Source organism: Microcebus murinus, chromosome 1, assembly GCF_040939455.1.
Source record: "Microcebus murinus isolate Inina chromosome 1, M.murinus_Inina_mat1.0, whole genome shotgun sequence".
Taxonomy (NCBI): Eukaryota; Metazoa; Chordata; class Mammalia; order Primates; family Cheirogaleidae; genus Microcebus; species Microcebus murinus.
This window is the reverse complement of record NC_134104.1, coordinates 156,864,505-156,885,076: the sequence shown is the minus strand read 5'-3', so window position 1 is coordinate 156,885,076 and position 20,572 is coordinate 156,864,505. Positions and strand designations below refer to the sequence as shown.

The window sequence follows — 20,572 nt, the reverse complement described above, 5'->3', positions numbered from 1 at the left end:
GCAGCAAACAGCCCAGTGGCCTGGACCTGGGGCATTAAGGCTGCCAACAGGTGCATGGGCTCTGGTGGAAGGTGCCGGGGACTGATCTCCTGGCTCCCCTCTGCGTGCTCCCTGGTTGTTCTTTGGCAGGGAGAAAGCAGCTGGCTTGGGGGGCAGGAGCAATACTGGAGGATAGGAGAACATCTTATTCCTCTCCTTACCTTCCAGATCCAGTGCCAATCATACTTCCTCATGAGCCCCACCCAAGTGACTCCTTTCCTGAGCAGCCTCAGCCCCCTCCCATGAGCATCCAGCTGTCTGTGATCTGTGTTTCCAAGGGCACTCCTGTTGCATCTGAAGGCAATCCAGGCAGGGTCTTTGTATCCTTGTTGCCAGGAGGTAATGTGTGAATCCACAGCTATGCAGATCCATGTTTCTGGAAACAGGCAACTCTGCATGTGGAGCCTGGGGTAAGTGGGTCTCCCTCCCTCTGCCAAACATTGCCTGACATGCACAGTGCCAGCCCAGATAGGGAGGAGCCTCCTCAACCATATCCCTAGATGTCCAGAAGGGAAGGGCTCCAGGCAAAGCCCCACCCTCATACCCCTACCTTCTGTACCTGTGCCATCCATCTGGGCATCATTGGCCTCCGGTAGCCCCCGGAATTTCCGCTCCGTCTCCTTCACCTCAGGCACATAGAAGTCTCCCTGCCGTGCCAGCGGGCACATGAAATGGATATGGTCTTGTTGGTAGATCTCCAGCCGAGGGTGGGCACACAGCTTCCGTTCCTGGCCAGAGAGTGGTAAAATATGGAATGAGCTCTACAGGTCTCCTAACTCACTTGTCTCTAGGTGGCCCCAAGAACTATCTATTGTCTATTCTCTCCTAGGGGCTGGCTCTGCCTCCCACCCCAATCTCTTCCAAGTTCCAAACCCCTGCTGAGGGAGGCACACCTACATCAGCAGGGCCCCACACTCCAGGGTGCAGTGGTCTGAGGACCCAGAAGTCCTTAGGACAAATACCCTAGGGCAGACGCTAAAAGAACCCTGGAACCTGGTCCTGCTAATCCTATGTGTATGTCTGAGACCAACAGGCTACTCCAGAAAGCATGGATCTCATAGAGCCATGAAGCTTCACACCCCTGGACCACCCTAAGACAGGGACCCCCATGTGCCCAAGCCAAGGTCTCACCTGTCAAAAGACTTTTCGTCCCAGGACGCTCCAGCCCTGACCTCTTCTCCACCCTGGAAAACGCTAATCCCATAGACATCAGGAGGCAAATCCCCTGACCCTTAGGCCTCCAGCCCCTGCCTTTGCAGACATATTACCACAGACGCTAGACAAGGGCTCCAGGCCAGCTAAATCCCACTTTTAATTCCCATTCATTCTCCTGCTAGTTCAAGTCTATGTCAACCTCTGAGCCCATGAGATGTTGTTTCCACATCTCCTCAATCCTGGGCCCAGGGTTTTAGGTGATAGGGAGGAGGCAGATCCTGGGCTGGAGGGACAGGCAGGATAAGTGGGTCTAGCACTGAACATTAACCAATGGGCTGAGTACCAGCTTCTAGGGCTCCAAGTTCTGACAGGCAGTCCACTTCCCTTACCTGAACAATGAACCTAATGCTTCCCATCCTCCAGTATGTATGCAAGGGGGCACAGCACATGCCAGAGCTGCCCTGAGGCAGGCAGGAACAATCAGAACAGGGGTCAGGTGCCTCTTGCTCCCGAGCCCGCCTCTCCTTTCCTGAGATGGAGCACAATTACCCAGTAAGATGACTGTGAGGCCCCTGCCCTGTCACCGCTCACCCGCCAACCTTCACAACACAGCTATTTATAGCACCTGCCTGGCTCTCACCACGATCTCTGAAATGAGCCTTCCACTTAACAGTAATGAGAGATTTATCGCCTAGTGGGGAGAAGCCACTCCAGGACTCTACTTGTCCACCTGCCTGGCCAACCCAGGCAGGACTGAGGAACCTCCTCCAACTAAAGCAAGCAAAGAGGGATAAAAACAAGCCCACGGAGGACAAAGGGAAGGAGAAGTAAGCCTGAAAGGTTTATCCAGCTAGGACCGCTCAGCAGCTAGCTGGAGGGAGGGTGCATTTAGGAGGCCACAGGGGGTTGGAGGCATGGCCCAGGTCTGGCTGCAGCTCAGCCTCTAATTCTGTGAGTGATCCAGACAAAGCCTGCAGCATCCTAAGTTTCTGTGTGCTCACCCCAGAGTGGAATGTCCTAGCCCTGATGCTTCCAAGGTCAGTAAAAGAAGTCATTATTTTTAATAGTTGGACTCCAAACTTTTTTTGCCAACCTGAATGCTCGCCATACCCCCAACTTCTCCAATCTCTAAACACACAGATGGCTGCCTTTGCTCCTGCACCCACCCACATGCCCACCCCAGCCCTGGTCCTCAGGAAGAGGCCGAACAAGATAACAATGTCAGGAAGCAGGAGCTATCAGGCTCTGGGACCCCTCCAATGCCAGCACTTGGAGGCAAGCAACTGCCAAACCTGACTGAGCCACATTCAGCAAACCAGGCTAGGTGACTGAGGCCAGGATCAGTCACCTGAAGGCTGACTCCCTGAGGCTCCCTGAAGGTCCGGGTCCTTCCCTGGTAGCTAGAGGGAAGAAAAAGGATCCTTGAATCTAGTCAGAGCATGGTCTTTTTATCAGCATTCTCATGCTCTGGGCATTCAAAGGGTCCAATGGGCAGCAACTGAGTGTCCACTGGTCATCTCAAGAGCAGCAGACAATTGGCTTTTGGGGATGCTCCCAAAGATTAACGCCTGTGTCCTCCCAGAGATTCCAGGGACAATAGGGACCCTACCCCAACCCCTGCCAACACTCAGGCCACCTCTCTGGCTTCCCTTCTGGAGGAGCTTGGCAGTAATAGGGATGATTATAGGGAGTAGTGCTCTTTCTAGCCTCTCTTCTAGGCTGGGCAGCACCAGGCAGCCACTCTGTGCCACCTGCTCTGCCAGCCCCCTTGTTGGCAGGCGGGAGGCAGCTCTGAGGCTGCTCTGTGCATCTGCCTCCTCCAGAGAGCCCAGCTCTGAAGTTTCCTGGCTGTGGACAGCCCTGTTTCCATGGAAACTGTATCCTCCATCCTTGCCGTCGCCTTCATCTCAAAGCCATTGGGGAGAACAGAGGAACAGGGGAGACAGAGGATGGAGAGAAAACTGTGGCCTGGCTACACAGTGCTTCCTTCCCTGCTCAGCCCTCCCTCCCCACAGCATCCCACACAGGGAGCACCAGCTGTCTAAGCCTGTACCCCAGACCCCTCAAGGGGCATCCTCAGGCCCAAACCCAGCCTAGTCTCACCCCCTGCCACCTGGGGACTCCTGGTCCTCCCTACTAGAGGGAGATATGGAACTAATTAAAATTCCATTGACTGCTCAGCCCCAAATCATTATAACATATGCTGGGTCCTGTCAAAATTCAGACTTAGGGGCAGAGGAGAAGGGGAAGGAAGAAGGCAAAGTGGTGAACTTCCAACCCAGGCCCACAGGCAGGAAAGGGGCTTCTAGCTGCCCCTATAGCCCTTCCTGGAAGACTCCTGTCTTTTCCCTCCTCTGCACACTGAGCAAGAATGAGTCCAGTGGGGGCTGGGGATAGGTGGTAAAGGGATAGGACTAGCCATATACCCTGTCCCTCAGAGATCAGGCCGAGAGGAAAAGCCTTTTCCCCAGGTGCAGCCTCTGAAAGGAGAAGGTGACCATGAAGTGGCTTTCAGGTCCTCACTGCACAGCAGGAGCTATGGCCTGGGCAGTATGTCAATGAGCCGGTAAATATTGGAAAATCATTGGAGGAAGGTGAGGCCAGCTGCCTTTCCCTTGGATAGCCTCAGGGAGCCCTTGGAGAGGAGACTGCCAATGACCAAGGACAACAATCAATGCCACACTGGGTGGTACTGTTGGGTATAGCAGCCTCAATGGGCCTGGAGTCACCCTAGCCCTGGGAACACCCCCTTCCATGGCCCAGACAGCCAGGAGTGTGTGGAAGCATTGTCAGGACAATGATCTGTCCACTGAAGCCACTGGCCATCAGACAAGCCCACAACCCAGAGCAGCTCACTCCCTCACTCCCCAGACTTACGGAACTATAAGGCGGAACTATAAGGCCCCTCTCCAAGGTGGGAGAAATGCAGATGTCCACAGCCCTATTCACCAAATAGGAAAAAGTCAGCAAATCATGCCAAGGTGCCACCAGGAACCTCCAGAAACTGGATTCAGAGTATCAGTTGTTCAGACAAACCTCCAGGCCTTCCCTCCCACCCAGACCTTCCACATGCAAAAGCAAGAGGGGGACACCACCCATGATGCAGAAATTTCTAGGAGACCTCAGTCACTAGTACTTCCCTACCACCCCACCCTGCACCAACACTAGCTCACCCACCCAGGAATGCTGGCAGACAAGGGAAAGAGCAGATTACCCACCTCGCACAAGGCCACTACAGTGCCACTGCCTCAGCTACCTTGAGAACACGCCACACACTCACTCCGTACCTCAGGCTGAGCTCATCTCCTGGGCAGGGGGGCAAGAATTCAGCCCACTCAGCTCAGGGCTCCCACAACAAGGCCAGACTAAGATGCTGGGCTGAGGCTTCTCCACAGGACCTACAGTGCCTACCCTGGTAGGTCTTTCTGAATTAGGGGAGAAGAAGGAGGGACGTAAGACAGAGGACCTGAACTATCCTCGTTTAGTGTTTTGCGCTCTGAATATCAGCCTGTGCCCTGGCTTTAGCTAGGGGTGGGGAGGGGATGGAACACAGAAGAGGTCAGGCCCAGGCTGGAAGCTGAGGCTGGATCCCACACCCAGGCTGCCCAGAGGCTAGGTTTGCTCAGAGCGAGGTGGTTGTAAATTCCCAAAAGAAGGAAGCAATGGGTGCAGGCCAAGGACTGGGTCACACCTCTTACACAAACTCTAGGCCCACAAAGGGAAGAGGTCTGCCCAAGCATCCCCACTCCAGCATAGCCCTTTACTTCCTGCCTCACTGGGATGAGAGACCCTGGAACTTGTCCCCCGATTTACCCTGATCTGCCCAGTCCACCAACTCATTCCTCTATGCTAGGCCGGACACCCAGGCAGCTGCACAGCCAGCAAGCAGCTGTTGCATTCCACCCGAGGTGGTGGCATCTTCTTGCTGGGTGAGGTGATGCATGCTCATTTTTAATTACACAGACACCAACGTGCACCCGCCTGCACACAGCAGTCCCTGCAAGTGGGAGCTCAGACCCTGGAGGACCCTCAGCCAGCCAGCCTTCATCACATGTGCAAAGTGCTTGGGGGAGGCACAACAGGGGGCTGCAGCTACAAGGTAGCACATTGTTATTATTCTGCCCAGGAGCTTCCATCAACTTTCTCCTCCCTAGCTCCCTCTCATCCCACCAGGCCTCCCCAAAGCCTTTGGCCCAGAACCCAAACTTGTCCGAAGGGCACTCTGGGGGCCTTGCAATGCCAGCAGGGAGAGCCTATACAAGGGCTAGTGAACATCCTCTCCCTCTACACTCCCCCCCCCCCATAGCAGGAGGGCCCAAAGCTCTGAAAATGACAGGCAAAATGACAGAGAGTGAGACAAGACTGCCAGGGAGAGGACAGAGGAAGCAGGAAGTGGCAGAGAAAGCTCAGGCAGGAGCCCAGAGCCTTGACCTGGCTATTGACAAATGGGTGGCTTCCCTCTGGGCCTCAGTTTCCCCAACTATGAAATAAAGAGATTAGAATAGATCATCTCAAAAAAGCCCTGGAAGATATAAGAACACCATTATACAAAAATAAGACAACTGTATACTTAGAGAAACCACCCCCACCCCGCCACCACAATCAATAGAGGGACTACTACAGACATTAAGTAACAAAGGTAACTAAAGCACAGCCCAATTTTCTGTGTGCCAGTCAGCCGATTATAAAATATAATGGAGACAAAACATAAAGGCCCTTTTAGGGTCAGGTCTAGCCCAGGGCTAGTCTGGGAGCCTCCCAAAAGGCAGAGAATGGCAGAGGAGCCAGGCAGGCAGGGCCAGGCCTGGGCAGGAGCCTGGGGAAGACTGCAGAAGGGGGAAGGTGTGAGGGAGAGTGGGGCAGGGAGGCAGGGTGTTGTGCCTGGCACCCCAGCCTGCTGTGCCTGCTGCTGCCACTGCCTGAAGACTTTTCATTTTCACCTCAGAGCCGGCAGCTTGCCACACAATTTACACCTCTGCTCATCTCCCTGGCGCTACTCAGGCCCTGGTTCCTGGGCAGCCCATGGAGGGGGGCTAGGTAGTGGTCAAGCCTAAGAGTGGCCTGGGGCATTGAAGAGCAGGGAAATAATGTTTCCCCCTAAGCAGACACATGGGACACAGGCCCTCAAGCACCCTAATGCCCAGATGGACTGGGAAGCCCCTAATCCTATAGCCATGCCCAGCCTTTCCTTTCCCCAGGGCCCAGATGGCCAATATACAACCCCAGCTCAGCCCTGCGCTGGCCTTCTTGGGCCCTTGTGGACAGGACCAGAGGGCTGGGCAGTATGGGAGTACCCCAAGGGAAGCTCAGCTAGAGCACTGGTGGGTCAACCCCAGGATCCCACCACTCTCCCTTGCAAATCTGGGAGGGGAGCCAGGGCCCCTACCATCACAGGCTCTGTCACAGCCCACCCCCTCTCAAAGATCCAGCTGCTTTTTTGCAGCTTGTGTGTGCAGTCAAGGACTTTGAGTCCTGTCCTGCTCACAAGCTGATGAAACCGCTGCTGACTGATTATCCAGCAGCAGGAAGGATACTCAGGGCAGATGGAGCCAAGAAGCCAAGCACTTGGGAGCCAGAAGAGTCAGGAATTGCCAGAGGGGAAGGACAAGTGGGCAAATGGGGATGGAGAGGAAACAGAGGACAGAGGGAAGTTGGAGAAGGCCCTGAATTTCTCATCTCCACCTGGCACCTCTGACCTCTCCAACCCTCAGGGAAGCACTACCCCTCTTGGAGCCTTAGGCTTCCTTCCTGCTTAACTAGACAGCTAGCCTCTCCTTATCTGAGGGCTCTGGTAAAGGGCAGAGTTATTCTGCTCAGGGGAACAAGTTCCCCCCTCCAAATCTCTTCCCCCTGCCTAGTCCCAAATCCCAAGCTTTCTGGAGAAGAGCAACAGAATTCTTCCCTGGTAAGTAAATCCCATCTGCCTGGAGAAAAAGGCTGTTGCAGGATTGGTGATGCCCCAACCCCACAGCACCATCCAGACAAGCCTCAGCCCCCAGGGTCCTGCAGGGCTGCCAAGCTACCATATCCAAGCTGGTATTTTGAGAATGGTGGCTCCTACGCCACCCCAGCAAAGGCTGGCTTTATGCTTTCAATTCTGGGGGAGGGGATAAAGAAGGGGTAAAGCCAGAGAGGCTAAAGAACAGGTTCTAGTGCTTAGGCCAGTAAAGGAGAGAGTCCTGGCCTTCTGTGGGGCCCCCTATACCTTAACCCCCAGGGACAGCTCCCTGAGGGAAACCAGGGAAGGTAAGCCCTGGCATGGTGGAAGGATCTCCTCTTGGCTTAGGGGTATCTGGGAGTGAAAAGTCACTGCAACTCTCAGCTAACTTGTTACCTCATGCAGAGTTTGGCTATGGCCTCCGGCTCTTCCTCCCCACTCCCAGGTACTCAACAGTCTTGTTCTGAAGCCTAGTCTGGATACCGTCACTCGTCTATTCAGACACCATCAGCGCCTCCCTAGTGTCTGCACGACCCAGTCTAAACTCCTGGGCCCAAACTCTTGCTCCTCCCTTGTACTCTAGCCTCACTGGATACACAAGCCATGCCTGTCACCAAGCCAGTACCTCTGCCTGATCTGCCTTCCCACTGGAGAACACTGCCCACCCTGCAGACTCAGCCCAAATTCCACCATGCCACAAAGGGTTGTTTTGCCTTTCCCAGTGAATCCACCCCTATCCTTCCCCATCCTCCCCCTTAGGCATGGCTAAACTGTGGCTAGGGTAGATGGGAGAAGGTAAGAGTTCTGGGGCCTGTCATTCAGCCCCAGGTCCTAGTGCTGCTGAGAATACCCTCCTCCCTGTGCCAGAGCAGGTGGCAGTACTGGCAGGTGGGCCAGCCCTGGAGACCTAGTGAGGGAAGCCTAGAAATGGAGCCCCCTCTTACCTCATTAAAGTTAAGGACATGAGGCCCAATAAGATGCCTGCAGCAGCTGCTTCCTGTGCCAGAAGCAGTTGCCAAGGCCTTCCTTAATGAGTGCCTGCTGGAAAAGTGGGCAGACAGGCTCTTGCTGTCCTTTGCCTCTGGCTCCCCTAGCAGTCTCGGCCCCCAACTCTGACCACAAGGGCTGGAGAGGGAGGGTGTTGGACCACAATGCTGCCTACCCAGGCCCACTCTGGGGCACCAACCCAAGTATATCCCAAATTCATGACAAGTCCGCAGTCTCTTGGTCCCATCCCCACTCATGCACCAAACAGAAGGCAAAAAGCATGTAGCCATCAGAATGATCCTCAGCCTGGGGTACCCAGTCTGGACTCAGCCACTGCTTCATTCCTTGACCTTGGGTAACCTCTCTTCAGTAGGCCTCAGTCTGTCTGTCTGTAAAATAATGAGGATGCTGGCTTTGATTAGAACACTGTGACTGCCTTCTAGCTGCTTCTCCCATGCACAGAACAATGCCACATAAGAGTTCAGTACATAACTGCTGACTAAGTGACTGATCTGAGGTGCCAAGAGGGCCTCCCTTTAAAAATAAAGTTTTTAACTTGGAACCCTCCCACATTAGCTTGACAAAGGTGACAGGCAGGGAGAGGGAAATGACCACAGATTTCATATTCCTTTTGGTGCCTTTTCACCTGGATTCCCCCAGCCATGGCCCTGTTGCTCCCCACTGATGTTCTGGCCCCAGTGTGGACTCAGACCTATCCACTCACTCCCTCAGGTTGCTGGAGCAGGGTAAGAAGAAACACACACAGGGGGTTCTAAGCCCATTGGACAGAACCCAGGCTCTGACCAGGCTGTTGTAAGCTTTCTCCCAGCCAACAGCTCAACAGGCTGATCCACTTCTACAGGCACCCTACTGGAGCCCCCAGTCCTTAGTTCCGACCTGGCTGCCCCATGGCACTGCCATGCTATCACCCACCACTCAGGAGTTCAGCCACCACTACCCCAAGAGCTCTCCAACATGCAGCTCTCCAGGGCTCCCCTCCAAGTCCAATTTCCAATCAGAGTCATGTTTCCCCAGACACAAGTGCCTTTTCTGGGAGCCCCCACCCCATCTGCCCAGGGCTGGGCCCTGGTACTTCCTAGTTCTACTCACACTGCAGCTGCCACAGCATCTTCACGATCTGGAACAGACACGGAGTTGGCCAGGGCTGGAGGGGGCATCTGTCCAGTGGTGTATCTCTCTTAAGACAGAGATTTTCCAACTAATTGAACCTCAGAAGCCCTCCTCCAAAAGCTCAGGATGTCACCTGGTTTGTAAAATCCATAAGCAAAACTACTCTAGTTGAAGCAGGTAAGGGTCTGAGTGCAGCCCCTACCTCAGGCTGCCAGCCATGGGCATGTTAGCACAGCCCTAGGCTCCCACCCCAGAGCAGTCTGAGAACTATGATCTGGACTCCCTGCCTCCTTTAAACCCGTGGTAGAACAACCCCAGTCAACCCAGCTGTCCCAGAATTCTACCACCAAGGTTCCCCTCACCAGGCTCACTACATCCCCTCACCAACCTTTCCCCTGACCCTTTTCTCCAATTCAGTGGAGGAAGGGCCAATATCTGACCTGCAGGGCCTGCTTGCACTCCCCGGCCAATCAGCCATCATGGAGACAATACCCTGTTATCTCCCTACGCTTGGGAGAAGACGCTCAAACCATTTTACAAGGACTCTCCTCTAAAAAATCCTAGAAATCAGAGACCCTGGGGAAGGGAGGTTTATTGAGATTCTGGACTGTGCAGAGAGGGAAGCCAGGCATGGGGGCTTGGCTAAGCCAATCTAACACTCAATGACCTCTCCCACCAACTGCTACAGAGAGACATGAGCCAAGTACCACACCTGGGACCTTTTCACATGCAACCGCACAAGTGGGATTCCTAGGCCTATTGTTCAGTCTTAGACTGTTCCATGAGCCCAAAGCCTTCCCTAGAAAGTCATTAAAACTGCTGTGAAATTTAGGGCTCATTGCTCTGGGTTCATATCTCCTCTACAGGCTTGCAATGTCAAGGAAGCTCAGTTCCCTCCTGCACCTGCCAGAAGACATCCCCTTCCTGGGACTCAGGGAATGGTCTCCTCCTGCCCTAGAGGCCACCTTGGACTCCAGTGGAGCAACCTGAAAAAGCTGGGGCATCTTCCATATAGAGTAATGGTCACACAGTACCAGGGGACCCCTCACATACACACTGTCTTGGAGCGCTCAGCCTGGTGGCCCCCAATAGTTTATGTGGAGAATGATAGAGTTCCAACCCCTATAGCTCAGTATGCCAGGCTGCCAAGCTAGGAAGGCTGGCCAGAGAGCCTGATGCTGCCATGTAGACCTCAAAGCTGAGGTCCAGCCAACCCTTCCAAAATACCCAGAAAGGCCTGACAAGTGGTCCTCTTTGGACCCCTCACAGTAACCCCCAGGTCCCTCAGTCCCATAAGACCAATTCTGCCCCCAGCTCAGACTCATCTGCAACTGCCAGGACAGTGGCTGCTCTCCATCTCCCCTACCCAAAGCTGACACCCATTCACCCCACCCCTAACCCCTGCCTCTGGGGAGGCAGGTGAGCCTGCCAAGCCTTCCTTCCTCCCTGCCTCCTGACAGCAGGACTCCTGGCCTCCCTCATCCCTCCTGAAACAGAAAGTTGACGGCTGCTGTCATTCCGTTTGAAGAACCTTCACAGCAGTCCTAGATCCAGAGAGAAAAGGAAGGGTATGCACACGCGCATGCACACACACACAGAGTTAAAGGCAGCCAGCTGTCGGGGATGGGAGAGTCAGAAGTACCCAGAGCCTCATTAGTAGCCTCCTTTCTCTGACCCCCAGGGCAGTAGGGAAGAAGAAAGCAAGGGCAGGAGGGAGCCTTATACTCTTCTTGCTGTCTTCTGGGCTGAGAGAGGCACAGGGCCACCCCGGTCTGCTGCAGGCTGTGCCCAGCAAACAGAGCCAGCCCCTTCCTCATCTCTCCCCCCAGCTTTGTTCCCTAGGATGCAAGGTCCCCTGCTGCCAAAACAAGCCAAGGACCTGGGGTTGTGCCTCCTCTGTGGGCAGCCTGGCTTCTCTCTCACTCTCTCAGCTGGTGGCTAAGCCCACACAAATATACCTCACATATCTCTGAGAGAAGCCCCTGGCTCTCCCCCGAATCCCTGGCTTCTTTATCCCAACCCCCACCCCAGGAGAATTGAGCCCAGTGCACAGCTGACAGGCTCCCACGAGAGGGGGAGGAAGGAGGAAGGGCTTTCATCAAAGAGGTGACGTCAAAACCAGGCAACTTGTGAAGCTGTCAGGGGCCGGGAAATTTGGACAAAGGTGTCTAAAAATAAACCCCTGAAGCCAGGAAAAGGCTTTGGTGGCTGAGTTGCTCGCCACCACACCACATGCCATGCTCTCTGTTCTGAGGTTTAGAACCCAAGAAGTCTCTTCCCGGGGGGTGTTTCTCCAGATTAGCTCTTGAGGTTGAGAGTGACAGACAGGACTGGAGACACCACTCACCAACCCTTTCTTGAATGAAATGGGGGAGGTCCCCTCTGAGGTGGCACACTGAGCAGGAGTAGGGCCCTGTGTCTCCCTTCCTGCCCTCACGGCCAGCCAGACAGCTCACCCATCTCCAGCCCAACCCCAGCCCTGGCAAGTACATCCTTCCCAGCACCCCTCTGGCCTCCACCTTCCAGATCACAAAGGAAACTTGCCTCTATCCTCCCTGTGCCCTGGCCCTAACACTGTGACAGCCCTCCTATTTCCAGGTCTTCTCACCTGTTTCTTCAATTCTGTCCTTGACCATCAAGGCCAAAGCTGGTGACTCAGGGCCTTATTTATTCATTCCTCAGGCCTGACACCACACTCTTGCACTCCCTTAGCAGGACTTGTCTAAGCCTTGTCCATTTCCATCACCAATGCCCTGTCCCTTTCCCCAAGCTGCCCTGGAGAACAAAGTGGAAAGGTTCTTCCAAGTCCACCAAGGTCCCACTCTCACTGACTCTCTTGTCCTGTTCACTGACTCCAGCCACACTGGACACACCCCCTGAACAGCTCTTGCTGCCACAAGCTATTGTCTGCCTGACCCCACAGAGGATAGGAGGCCCAGGGCAGACTCCCAGGTCAAATACTGCCAACAGGCCAATGTTCCCAAAAATATCCACCAGCCCAGCCCTCTCTGAACTCCAGATTCTACATATGCACTGCTAATTCCACAGCCCCTCACTGGGATGTCTCTCAGGCAGCTCCACTGACATAGCCTACAGAGCTGGTTTCCCCCCAAAATCAGGGCCTCCCTCAGTTCCCCCACATCTCAGTGAAAGCATGATCACTACATGCTTAGGCCACAGGGAAGCAGAGCCCTCTGTGACTCCCCCTACATCCTCCCCTCCCCCAATAGCAAATCCACCTAAAAAGTCGATTGGTTCTACCCGAAAATCTTTGTAAATCTCTGTATTTGTCTCCATCCCTATAGACACTGTCCCAGCCCAAGCTGCCACCACTCACACTGGGATTCATGACAGCCTCCTAAGCACCTCTACCCAGTCCCTGATCTGTGACCCAGTTCTACCCTACCCGGGGATAGGACAGCCCATCTTCTATAGATGTGGCTCCAACCATATAACTTTTATGGTTGGAACAATGCAGTCACTTCCCACTGCATTTAGATCAAATCTGTGTTCCTCCCCCTGCTCTGCCTAGAACATTCTTACTCCTCTCCAAAGGCTCTTCTAGAACTCTGTCTTGAGGTTACCTCCTCCAACAGGCTGTCCCTAACCACTCTGTCCAAGTTGGTCCCCTGACTTTTCTTGTCCTATTCTTTCCTGTGTCCCATTTCTGTCTGACATTCATTACTTATCTTCATCACCTCACTATAAATGCCTGTTTCATGTACCAAGATTTCACTTCATACCCATCATGGCAACTGGCGCACAGATGCTTAATAAATATAAGTTACATGAATGAATAAACAATCACTTTCAAGCCCAAACTGAAGTCATTTCCCTCATATCCAAGTTTACAAAATGTTTAGAGGAGAAGGGATGTACAATAGGGCAAGTTTTAAAAAGCTCTGTAGATACAGACCCCTGTCACACCTCCTGATGGCTAGCTCTCTTCCATGCTTCTGGAAGGCTGGGCAGCATTGCTAATGATCACATCAGTTAAAAGACAGGGCCTGCTGTTGCTACTGCAGGCCTGTGTTCAGAGAGCAGATGCATAAATCCATGCAGAGGCAGGGTGAGGGGCAACATATGGGTACCTGGGGCCTGCCCAGTCACTTGGAGCCTCAGGGCCTTGCTTTGCAGGCCTCCAGCAGGATAGGAAGAGGGTGGGCCTGTCCATCCATCTAAGCCAGGAGTGCAGGATGAGCACTAAGGATGTCTTTGGTCAAAGCTAGAGCCAAACTGACGAAGCCAGGCTTCTGAACAACTCTCCATGCTCTTGGGAGATGCCCTGGCCCCTACAAGGTCTCAGGCATCTGGAAGAGATGTCAGCAGCCTCTGTCCATCTTCCTAGCTCCATAGAGGGCCACAGGGTGCTTCTCTCCCCAAACCACCTCTTCCTCCCAACCTGGGCAATCCTCCCCAGCTCCCATCCAAGGGACCTGCTACACACACACACACACACGCACACACACACACGCACGCACACGCGCACGCACCCACGCGCAATCCCAACCCTGGGCCTCACCTTGATATAGGTGTCCAAGGCAGGATGCACACGGCGGGTGGCCAGCCAGATGGACAGGGTGGTGGTATACGGGAAGGTAGCTGTCACCACATGGCTGGGTGCCGGGAATGAGAATACTTTGAAGCCAAATTTCTCGTACAGATGGATGAGCTCAGGAGAGGCTAATTCCTCACCTTCACTCAGGATGCTGCCCACTGCACAACGGCACTTCTCAGGGGGCACCTGGAGAAGCAAAGAGGTGTCAGAGTTGGGCAAACGAAAGACGCCCTCAGGCCAGGTACAGTGGCTCATGCCTGTAATCCTAGCACTCCAGGATACTGAGGTGGAAGGCTTGCTTGAGGTCAGGAGTTTGAGACCTGACTGAACAGGAACAAGACCTGTCTCTACTAAATATATAAAAAAAATTGGCCAGGCACTGTGGTGCACACCTGTAGTCCCAGCTACTGGGAAGGTTGAGGCAGGAGGATTGCTTAAGCCCAGGAGTCTGAGGTTGCAGTGAGCTAAGATGACACCACCACACTCCAGCCTGGGTAACAGAGCAGACCCTGTCTCCAGAAAATAAAAAAATAAAAAGGAAGGAGGCCCCCAAACCCTCTGCCTCTGGGTCTATGCCCACTCAGGTCAGGCCTGGCAGAACTACCAGCTCCAATAGGCCATGTAGCCCTACATACCAGGATAGAACTAGCTATTTTTCTGCTGGAACCCATCTGTGGCTCCTGCCTATGGCATCCTGCTGCTCATCCATTCCTTCATTTATTTCTGTGGCTCCTGCCTATGGCATCCTGCTCTCATCCATTCCTTCATTTATTTCTTCCACAAACATTCCATGCCCTGTGCTAGAGACCCTGGGGTCATGGTGAGGGATCAGACTTAGTCTCTGCCCTCCAAAAGACTGTGGAGGGAAGAACAGAGAGGACCTCTAAACCATCGCCATCTACATAGCCCATCAACAGCACCACTTAGGGGGCCTTTCCACCTCCTGACGGGCCCTCCTGTTCAGCCCCCACTTCCCCCAAGGCCACCAGTAGGACTGCAGGCTGGCTGATCCTGGGGCCTGGATCCAGCATAGTCATATCAGCTCGTTTCCCTCCTGCCTCCTAAAGGAGAGCAGGCTTCCCTGGCAGAGAATTTATGGCAGGAAAGGAAGCAAAACTGAAGAGTGGGAACAAGGAAAAGAGCCCAGAGCCCTCAAGGGCCATGCCCTGGGAAAGCAAGAGTGTGTATGTTTACATGCTCACAGGGTAAAGAGGTCAGGTTGGGGACCTGGCATATGGTTGTTGAGGGGCTGGAGGTAGCACTGGTCAGGACATGGGATCACTGACCTCTGGGGTGCTAATGAAATTCTTTGAGGGGATCCTCCTAGTCCCTCAAGTAGGGCCAGCCACGAGCCCCCTAGATGACTTATTCAACCCATGCCCCACTTCCCAAATCTCTTCCCAGCTAAGCCCAAAACTATTGGTTCTCCTCCAAGTCTCTCTGGGGCCCTACTCCCTGCACATCCCACTCTTAAACTCTCTCCTTAAACTCCCCTCCCTCCCTAAACTCCCTCTCTACCCTCTCTTCCTTGGCTCCCAGAAAGCCCAGTCAGCCATGTGGGGCTCTTGTATGAGCCTCTAGCACTACGCAAGGACTGACCCCCAAGGCCTACAAGGGCCAGCACTCATTTCTACTCCTGGCATCAGGGGCCCTACTTTGTCCACTTTCTGCTACCTGTTTCCCATGTCAGCTTTCAAGGTGCCTAAGTCTGTCCAGCCCTTAGGCTGGGCCCCGAGCAGCATGTGTTCCTGGATCCAGGAGATTTAACACAAATCTTGGGTCCTCAATGCTGGGTTTTGCATGTTTTAAAGGCTCCTTTCTCCCCCTACCAAGGACCTGCTGACCCCTAAGTTTAAACAGCCCATCTCTCTACCTCCACATAATCTTCTCCCCTGCCTGCCTTCCCAGCACTGTAACATCATTATTACCCGTTCTCACCTTTGCCCTTCTACTCCAGCCCTTTCCAAGATCTGTCAACATCCTCCTAGGGGTTTCTCAGCCCTGCTCTGCCTCTTCCACTCTGGCCAGCCCAGCCCTACCTTGGAGTCATATTTTGCCTGGGACTTGGGCACATATTCCAGGCTTTCACCTCTTAGCAGACCCCAGGGGTCACCCCCAGCTCTCTACAGCTCTGGAGCCCTTGCTTCCCCCTGCCTTTTTTTTTTTGAGACAGAGTCTCACTCTGTTGCCTGGGCTAGAGTGCCGTGGTGTCAGCCTAGCTCACAGCAACCTCAAACTCCTGGGCTCAGGTGCCTCCTGCTTCAGCCTCCCAAGTAGCTGGGACTACAGGCATGCACCACCATGCCCAGCTAATTTTTTCTATATGTTTTTTAGTTGGCCAATTAATTTCTTTCTATTTTTGGTAAAGACAGGGTCTTGCTCTTGCTCAGGCTGGTTTGGAACTCCTGACCTTGAGTGATCTGCCCACCTGGGCCTCCCAGAGTGCTAGGATTACAGGCATGAGCCACCACGCCCGGCCTCTTGCTGCCCCCTTGAATCCTACGACATCAAGCTTGGCTCAGAGCTTTAGTGGCAAGCAATATGATGCAGTTGTCAGAACCACAGCTGGAGGCAGGCCAAGGTGTATATCCCAGGTCATGTGATCCTGCACAAGTCCCTTAGTTTCTTGGAGCCCCAGTTCCTTGATATTTACTTATAAGACTGTCATATGAACAAGATACTTCACAAGGACTTAGCCCAGGTCTAGCATTCAGCAATTGCTCCGTAACTATTCTTGGTTATTAGTAGCATTAACACAGTCCAAACTGTCCCTTGGCCAAAAATGCCCATCTACCCACACCTCTGACTATCTAGCTCCCCCCTGCCCTGTCAAGTTCAAATGTACTCTTGGGGAGCCTTTCAGGGTGGTTCAGTGGCACTCTCTTTTGCCCCCACACCTCCCTCCCAATATTTTGCTGTAAACTCTCTTGCCAATATCAAGTCTACCTTGCAGCATAGTCATTTCTCTTGGTCTGAAGCTCCTCCCACCCCACCCAGACAGAGGCATAAATTCCTACAGTACCACATCTTGTCTCTAGATGGTGCAAGTGCCCTACTCATGCCAAGACAAGACTGGCCAGACAGGCAGAAGGTTCTGGCAGACCTCCTGCTGACAGACCAAGGGACAGTGCCTGCCACAAAGCCTATCTTCATGTCCCTAACCCTAGCAACCTATGCTGTGCAAAGAAACATCTAGTATAGGTCAGATGGAGAAATGGGTGGAAGGTCACTTGATCTCTCCTCTCCATCCCTGGCCTGCCAGTTTGGGTCCCAGGGTCTTTCCTGGAATCACTTCAGCAGCCCTTAAGGGGCTCTGAGCTTAATACTCCAAAAGACACCAGAACACACATGATCTTCCTGCTCAGAACCTCTCAGTGTCCCCAATAGACACTAGAACACACATGATCATCCTGCTTAGAACCTCTCAATGGCTCCCAATTCACCTTTAGGATGAAACTAAACTCCCAAGCCCAGCATGCAAGGCTGTCTTTTAGAATGGCCCACACAAGACTGCCCAGATTTGTCACCTTTCACTCCTTTTCAGCATCTCCAGGTCCCATCAGGGGCCAGAGCCCAGATGGGCAGGCACCCACTGAGTATCTGTGTGACAGAGGGAGGGACAGATCCAGGCTCTGGCCCAGCCCTGACAGCCTCCTCACCCACCACACCCCCACACACACCCACATGGAACTATTTGCAGCTCCCCAAACATGCCACGTCCTCCCATGCTTCCTGCCTTTGCGTAAGCTACTTCCTCTGCCTGAAATGTCCTTCTTCACCCCTATTCCATATTCCCTTCTGCCTGGGAAACTCCTGCCCATCCTGCAAGACTCAGCTCGATCCTCCCCCTCAAAACTTTCTGTTGCTCCCTGCCAAGCAGCCCCTCCTCTCTGATCCCAAGTACCCACTGAGGAGGCAGGTCTTGTGCTGCACTGTAACTGATGGTCTCCCTGTCTCTCCACCACTCCAGGCCTCTAGGCAAAAAGGTCCAGGATCTTGCACACACAGAAAGTTCTTGGGGAATGCTCAGTGACAGTACATGCATGTACATACCTGCACACACAAGCCCTGCATCTTGAGCAAGCCTCCTCTCCCTCCACCTAGAGAAGAGATGAACTCTTGTCACAGTGGAGGGAGGAAGCTATAAAGGAAACAGGACTGCCAGGATCCTAGAGATGTGTGAGGCACAGTGGCTCCTTTCCCACCCCTCCCCTGCCCTGGCCAGTGGCTAAGGGGCAGCCTAGGAAGACCCTCAGCAAGCCTACTACCTGCTAAGCCACCCCATGCAAAGCTGGAGCCAGGAAGCAGCTTAATTCAGCACCAGCAAGGAGATGAGACAGGCCCTAAAATAATCCAACGAGTGGCAAGGCTGGTCCAGTAGCAGGGGGTGGGGTCGGGGAGGTCTCCCAGGAAATCCTGGCCTACCTCTGGGGGAATGGCCTACTAAGGTTGTCAAGAGCCCAGAAGATGGGAGTGTTCTGATGGCAAGAGACCAACCCCATCCACCTTGGTTATTGAACAACATCTTTAATTGGGACTAATACTAGGATGTAGGCCTGGCCCTTCCAACTCTACCTGCCTGCTCCTTTTCCTCCCCATATCAGCCACTTCTCTGGATATCTGTGCCCAAAACAAAAGCTGGACCAGAACTAGCCCCAGCAAGGAACTACACCAGGGAGACAGGACAGTGGCCAGACTCACCACCACTTTGGGTAAAGGCAAGCCCACCCTGTATCTGTTCATAAAACAAGAGTACCAGGAAAAAGATACAGGCATGCTAGACCCCTAAATTCTCCTTTGGGCTGTGAAGCCTCCTGAATCCCAGCATTACAAGAAGAGGGCAGCCTGCTTGGAGCCTAAAGCTTCCAGGTATGATCTGGTCCCAAGGCTGGCCGCACTTCCGCTTCCAGAGAGGTCTCACAGTGCTCTGTTGACCATCTTGTGTGAGGCCATAGTAAAGAGAGCCACTTCAGGGGACCTGCCAAGACCTCATTGAGTCTGGGAACTGGACAAGATTGATATCTTCCAGGATCTAAGAAAAAGAAATGGTGTCAGATGGCCCACACCAAACCCAGTCACTGGGTTCAGTAGAAAGGGCCAACCCCAGGCCCATAAGCTCAACGACCTGACAGGGACAGCTGCACCATCTGCCAAACCCAGACCCAGAGGGTTGCCCTTTACCCTACCATGCCAGCCCACTCAACTCAGAGCTGCCCCTAATAAGGGGAAAAGCAGAGGCAGTGCCCTTCATGTGCACTGGTACTCCCAGGGGAACAGAGAAGCTGCACCTGCCCACTGGGCCTTGTTCACTGTCCTGGGTGCTGCAGGTGTCAACACACCCCATGTGTCCAAATTCCCTGAGCATCCAATGCCCAAAGCACATTGCAGCAGGCACCAGTCAGGACATGGGCTGATGCAGACAGCCAAGCTAGAGGACAAGACCTACATTTGAAGAGTCAGCAAGATGCTAACCTTCAAAGGTGGGTTCAGGGACAGAGAGTTCCCACTTAGAAGTCTTTCAGGAATCTTCCTCTCCAGCCCCACTCCCAAGCATAATCCTGTCGGCTGGTATCTGACAAGGCACTCACCACTTGCCCCCGTCATCACTGCCATCCATCATAAGCTCATAAAATCCAGACTGCCTTGTGCAGTAGGTACTGTTCTGAACCCTGTTCCTGAGGCCCAGAGAACCAAGACACTCAGCAAAGGTCACAGCAAGGCAGTGCTGGAGTCAGAATTTGAACCCAAGCAGACCAGCTCCAGAGTTGTACCACACAACCCAGGGCCACTCGGTAGCCCGAGAAATAGGCCCTAGCTAGGAATAGGTGAACGATGGCTTTTCCCTGCACTGCACCTCCTCACATGGCCCAGGCAACCTGCAAGAGGCTGGGACCAGGCCAGAGGCAGACAGGGTTCTTAGCCACACAAAGTCCCAGAGGCACAAGGCCCTCAGGCAGGGATGGATGTCAAGTGTGCTACACAGCTATTAGTGGGTGGGTACTGGGTCTCATCCTTATCATTTAGTCCCCAAGAACAAAAATCCTGAGGTAAGGATTCTTTTATCCCCATATGACAGATGAGGAGACAGACTCAGAGAGGTCAAGTCACTCACCCAGAGTCACATGCTAGTAAGCAGTAGAGCCTCGATTCAAACTCAGAAGGGCAAATCCAAAAGCCCTCATCTCACCTCCTTTCCAAAGGCAGTTCTAGAGACGCTTGCCCTTCCAGACCTATCCCACACAGTTAACCTGCTGCAGAGCAAAAGCCTGGACTCCACCTGACAGAAAATAATCATGGGGTAACTGGCACAGGGGGGAGCCTGGGACCTCAGAAAACATTAGCCCAGCCCATATTCCCATTGTCCTTGTGGAGGATCCTGGGAAATCCTACTCCCTCACCCCTGCCCGGACCTCCAGAAGTGCCTTCAGGGAGGGCTGAAGGGCCCCATCCACACACACACTTGAGGGGGAAGGTAGAGAATGGCAGAGACCTACCCCAGAATTCTCACCAGCCTCAGGCCCTACAGACTTGCTGGCCCCAGGCCTTGATTCTCAGTGGACTAAGGGGAAAGGGGAGCTTCAATGGCAGCCTAGCTTATTAATGGCAGAAGCCAAAGTGCCACCAGTTCCCCCTTCCACTCCACGTCTGGGACAAGCACCCCCTATTAGGTGGTAGATGTAAGCACTAAATACAGGTCCACCTCGGCCAGGTAAACTGAACTGGCTGCCATGCCCCCCTTGCTTCAGCCAGGCTCCCCACAGGGG

General features: G+C 53.6%; 1 protein-coding gene across 13 annotated transcripts in view; it reads right to left on the bottom strand.

Moving 5' to 3' along the window:
* The window catches only part of TEX264 (testis expressed 264, ER-phagy receptor), a 33,448-nt gene that overhangs the window by 3,515 nt on the left and 9,361 nt on the right, over window positions 1-20,572 (bottom strand). For 6 of the 13 annotated variants that reach the window (XM_012771446.2, XM_076008130.1, XM_076008133.1 and 3 more), the window contains 2 exons: window positions 13,773-13,994; window positions 590-767 (listed from right to left, as the gene is read on the bottom strand). In XM_012771446.2, coding sequence (XP_012626900.2) covers window positions 590-767; window positions 13,773-13,994 — 400 coding nt within the window. Of the gene's footprint in view, window positions 1-200; window positions 416-589; window positions 768-13,772; window positions 13,995-20,572 lie in introns of all 13 variants that reach the window. The other 7 variants (XM_012771447.2, XM_076008142.1, XM_012771456.2 and 4 more) reach the window with 4 other exon arrangements.